The 5,281-nt window shown below is 30.3% G+C and overlaps 1 protein-coding gene across 8 annotated transcripts in view; it reads right to left on the minus strand.

Moving 5' to 3' along the window:
* LOC108689013 (1-phosphatidylinositol 4,5-bisphosphate phosphodiesterase-like) overlaps positions 1 to 5,281 on the minus strand; it is a 23,337-nt gene that overhangs the window by 7,879 nt on the left and 10,177 nt on the right. For 2 of the 8 annotated variants that reach the window (XM_018195600.1, XM_018195598.1), the window contains exons 2-8: positions 5,042 to 5,096; positions 2,838 to 3,070; positions 2,650 to 2,709; positions 2,174 to 2,311; positions 1,041 to 1,120; positions 479 to 614; positions 295 to 395 (exon numbers count right to left, since the gene is read on the minus strand). In XM_018195600.1, the coding sequence (XP_018051089.1) occupies positions 295 to 395; positions 479 to 614; positions 1,041 to 1,120; positions 2,174 to 2,311; positions 2,650 to 2,709; positions 2,838 to 3,008 (686 nt within the window). In that variant the 5' untranslated portion in view covers positions 3,009 to 3,070; positions 5,042 to 5,096. Of the gene's footprint in view, positions 1 to 294; positions 396 to 478; positions 615 to 1,040; positions 1,121 to 2,173; positions 2,315 to 2,649; positions 2,710 to 2,837; positions 3,071 to 5,041; positions 5,097 to 5,281 lie in introns of all 8 variants that reach the window. The other 6 variants (XM_018195599.1, XM_018195595.1, XM_018195596.1 and 3 more) reach the window with 5 other exon arrangements.

A 5,281-nucleotide genomic window follows, 5' to 3' on the forward strand; every position in this document is an offset into this window, starting at 1 on the left:
AATTTTATTTTAATAATTTTGCTTGTGTCATGACACTAAAATAAATTCAAACCATAAAGTATATTACAAAAAATAAAATATATTAAAATGTATGTTTAAAAATTCATGTATATAAAATATACACAACTTTCTTTACATATTTTTTTATTTATTATTATCGCGTATAAATAATATGAAATGATTAAAATTTGTAATTAATAATGATCGTTAAAAAACGTGTTAATTATTTTTATATAGGAAATAATACGTGATATAATTTTTAAATTTAAAATTTCTTCGAGAAAAAATACTCACATTGATTGAAATAATTCTTCTATGTCGTTCCTCGGGCATATTTTATGATAAAGCGCGTAGAATGCATCGAAAGTGAAATCGTCAGGTTCTATCACATCGTTCTAAACACAAACAAAAGTTTTTGTAATAATTCCGCGAGATAGAAAGTAAGATCGATTATTTATTCTAATAATTATTAAGATACCTTTCCACTAGGTAGGCCTAATTCAGAGAGACATTGGTAAACGAGCTTTTCTGTTTTACCAGACGCGAAAGTTCTCGCGACTACTTTCACTGGAACTTTTCCATTGGGATCCACCAACATTCTGAGTCGCATCCAACTAAAATTGCACAAAATGCATTTTATTCCCGATTCTACTTTCTTAAAAAATGAGAAAATATATGCGGTTTGATATATCATGTATTTTTGTCAATTTTCAGGTTTTCGTTAAGTCTTTGATCATAAAAGCTAATATAATCTCATTAAAAAAGAAAAGAGATTTAAAAAAAGAAAGAATGATTCAATAAAATATATAAAAAAAAAGAAAAAAAATTTAAAAACTTTATAATTTCTACTTCAATCGAATATGCTTATTGGCTTATTGAAAATTAAATATTCTTTTGCGTCAGAAAGGAATTAAAGAAACACAAAGTTATTACATACGTCTGTTGTAACATATTTATGGCTAATTATTTCATGGAGGTAAACAGTATGGTGTTTACAGACGCGTTAGTGCAAGTGTATATAAATGCATTGGCAAACTCACTGTTTCTTCAGACACGTAAGTGGGCAAACGTTATTCGCTTTGACGTTGTGCGTAATCGATCGAACGCCGTCCAACCATGTCTATGACGACATATATGAATAAAATAACATCAGTTTGTTCTTTTATTTTTAATGGAAGAATATATTAAGTTTGTTACAATAGAGATATAAATTTAAAAGAGCATTAAAGTAACTTTATCAGCTATTATAACATAATATACTATTACGTTTATAATATACTATTACGTTAAATAGATAAGGTACTTATAATTGGGAAGAGAGAAATAATTTTGCTATCTCGACAAAACTATTGCTAATTTAAATATTTGATATAAAAACGATTTGAACAATAACTTTCTTAAATGTATTGATTTGTATTGAAATGTATTGAATAGCATTAAAATACACAAAAAGTTGAAGTTAACGAGCTTCAAATAAAGAGCAAGCAGATGTGCTGCCCAATAATATAATATTTCAACCCAAGAAAAATGATGTCCAATGATATCTTAATAATACCTTAATAATGCCTTTAATGTCAATAAGACGTCATTAAAGTGTCATCTTGTTACTTAGGAAACATACGATAATTAGTCATAATTCATTTCAATGGAATTGTCAAGTTGTGTAATCACAATTTAACATGGCACATACAGTACGCGATAAGGAATCGATTGTAATACGATATACAGAACCGTGTATGGCACATTCACGCTATTTCCTCTCCATTACGGCAGAAACTAACGATTCTCTTGAAAATGACACGGAAACACGTAACGGAAAGAAATAAAAGAGCAATACAAAGCAAATCGATCGAGAAATTTAGCATAATCGCGATTATACGTTCGTGTCATATCACGTGTTACGTTTCCCAGAAGCTATTATGAAAAAGTATTATAAGATATTACAATCTAATATCGTTAATGTAATGATACTTATTGATGTAATGACACTTTACTACTTATATCCGTAATAAACTATGAGAAAACAACAATTTCGTAAAACGTTAGCGATTCTGAACGCTATATCGGTATTGTAGCATCCCGCTAATAATAGTTCACTTGACCGATAAATCGAATGACATGTCGATGCTGTGCTTCCGCCGTTATCACGATTAGTTTATGGCACGTGTGTTACCTTGGCTGTGACAGGATCCGGACATACAACGTGCTGATAATTGATATTGGTGTAATCTGCACCAGAACAGATGGTCAGACTTTTCTCTTCCAACTGTTCGCCATGTTTGCTAAGTAGCTTGTCAAATAACTTGGGATCCTGCTTAAAATGCGTCGGTTTTATTAGATATCAAATATTATTGCATATTTCCTTTTTTCTTTTCCTTCTTTTTTTTTAATAATAAATTAAACTAGACCGCTAAATAAATTAATCATTAATTGAGCAAAGAAGCGCCAAATATGAGACTAAATCTCAATATCCTTATGTAAATTTTTAAATACATTTTTCAGTACTTTAATTCTTTTTTATCAATTTAATCTTTTCATTTATCAATTTAATTTTTTATCGGTTCTTTTCCGGTAAATCCGAGTGACTATTGTAACTTTAACAAATCTGACTTATCATCATATTTTGAAACGGTAGAACAATTGTTTTACCTTAGGAACGCCTCCGGCTCTAATGTCACTTACTTGACACAACTCTATAACATCGCCATCCTGTAAAGAAGAGAAACAAGATAAAAATAACATGTATATTCAGGACTTGTGAGAATGTCCAAGGTACTTCACTTCTTTATCGAGAGGACGAAAGGGCGCGAACAGAAAGGGCAAACAAAAATCCTTACCTTTCCCTCGCTTTGCCAATAGATAAAGAAACCGTACTCGTCGACTTTAAACAGACAATTCAGCTCGATTTCAGTGTTATCCTTCTCCTCCGTCCAACGATCGAAGACGCAGCCGGTGCGGAGTGCTTCCGGCACCTCGATCTGCCAATTGAACTCGAACCTTTTCGTCATCTCCGTGTCGTTCTACCGACTTCCGGCAAAGTCAGCCTAGATACGGCGTCTTCCGGCGTCTTCTGTCAACAAGAATCAGCGTCATATCGTTAAAAGCATCTCCATCGGACATCTTTTCTGCACTGGTTGCCATCAAATGTCGAATTGAGTATCTGCTTTACGTCGATACTTTGAAGTTCAACATTTATATCTCGCATTCTTCGTACTAATCCGTAAATTGTTGTAATCAATTAGGATTGAACACTGCACAGTATATCCGAGCGAATTTGTGTGCAGTGAGCATAAATCTTGGAGAGATTTATATTTTGCACGTATATTTAACAAAGTTAATGTATTCAGAGGACAGTTTACATGGCGGAGATACAAAAGCATGGCATATAACAGATAATTAAACTTTAAGAAATTACCATCATTAATTATATAAGATGAACTGATTGTGAAACACGCAGTAGTGCAGACATTCAAGTGGATTTCATTCTGACATGCAATCTACTTGTTTAAAATTCGTTTAATTAGATATTACTTAGTTAATTGTTAATTCCGACTTGTATGTTCTCGATAACAAATGAACATAATATTTCAATAGACCCTTTTCCCTGAACCTTAATCGGGCATTAACCTCTTTGTAAAATCAAGGTTTCTTGACCTTTAACCTATCGGTTTACTATACGTAAGCAAACTCCAATATTAAAATTAGTTTTTTAGGGGGGATTCCGTACAAAAAGAAATTCAAATAATACGCAATATCGTTAATATTTTAATTACATTTATTATGTTTAATGCTTCATCACTACATTACAATGAGAAAGACATTTTTAAAAAATTACAAAAAAATTACGTTCATAATTACAATGTTCATAATTACAATATTTGTCTTGCTTCAAAATTTAATAGGTATGTAGGAAAAAATTGTTATTAAGACACAAAGGAATGAATTAGTATTACGGTTTCTGTTATCTCATAATAATACTCATTACTGTTAATGTGCCCAATTATCTTTATTTTATTACTTTTTTTATTTTGTTTATACTTTTTATAGAAAAATGAGAATATATTATTTTAATATTTAAAGTCAAATATATTATTGAGAATATTTCTTCCTCACAAGGTTACACACAGCTTTAAACATACTTTGTAATCTTTCTTTTTCTATACTTAGAAGATAAAAATAAGAACTTTCATTGTATAATGGCATTGGATAATTATTTATCATACATCTTATCACACATATGCATCAAAACTTTCATCTACAAATTTTGAACATATCTCTTCCTTTCTTTATATATTATAGATACTTTTCAGGTATTCTTATTTTTCTTTTCGAAGACCCAAGACACAAAAAAATTTAAAAGAAGCATGTTCTCTTTCTTGTTCTTTTTTTGGAATATTTATTATTCTTATTTTTGAGTCTCCTGACAGAGTTAATTTTACGTACAGAAGTTAAAGGATTGGAATTAGAATAGAATACGTTATAATATATGAATAGCTTCAGAACTGCATAGAAAATTGAAAAAAACTGACATTGAGGAAAGACGTCATCGCACTTGGTTATACAGGAGCTATAGTTCGAAGGAAATGGCCAAGTTCTTTTTTTTTACACACAACGTCATGGAACGCTTTCTGATGATATAAATAAATATCTTTTGTGTATCATGACGTGCAGTATACTACAGTTACACTATATAAATTTTGAAGAATACATTACATGAATATCGTTATTTAAAAGTTTGATAATAAAATTTTCTTTTATCTGACGTATATACATTAATTGGAATATATCATGTAATGAATTATGTGATTTAAGAGTCAAATATTAAATTTGTACTACAGGATGTTACCCATTTGAAACTTTTTGGGTAATCGATAGTTCATCACGCTACAGAGAATCTTTTAGCATCGTTGCACCGATTAACCTTTATAACAAACTTGCACTATGTAGGACGAAGCTCACTTAAATGCTACCGAGTGAAAATATCAAAAAGTTCTATTATATATTATTACAACAGTATCGTAAAATCGTGAGAGGTACTCACAATGTTAAGAGCGTCTCTTCCGAGTTGACTTGCTCATTTTAACTCGCTGTTGCACCTGCAACATAATATTTAGTGGATCTTAATGTAAATTTTAATAATTAAAAGTTATTTTTCAAAATATTCTCAGTGAAATATGTTCGTTTCAAAAGTAAGTACTGCAGAGATCAATATGCCAGAATTACTTCACAACAAAAGATACATTTTCTTTCTATACTTAAATCTTTCTTTTATATATATATA

This window comes from Atta colombica, unplaced genomic scaffold (genome assembly GCF_001594045.1).
Source record: "Atta colombica isolate Treedump-2 unplaced genomic scaffold, Acol1.0 scaffold252, whole genome shotgun sequence".
NCBI lineage: Eukaryota > Metazoa > Arthropoda > Insecta > Hymenoptera > Formicidae > Atta > Atta colombica.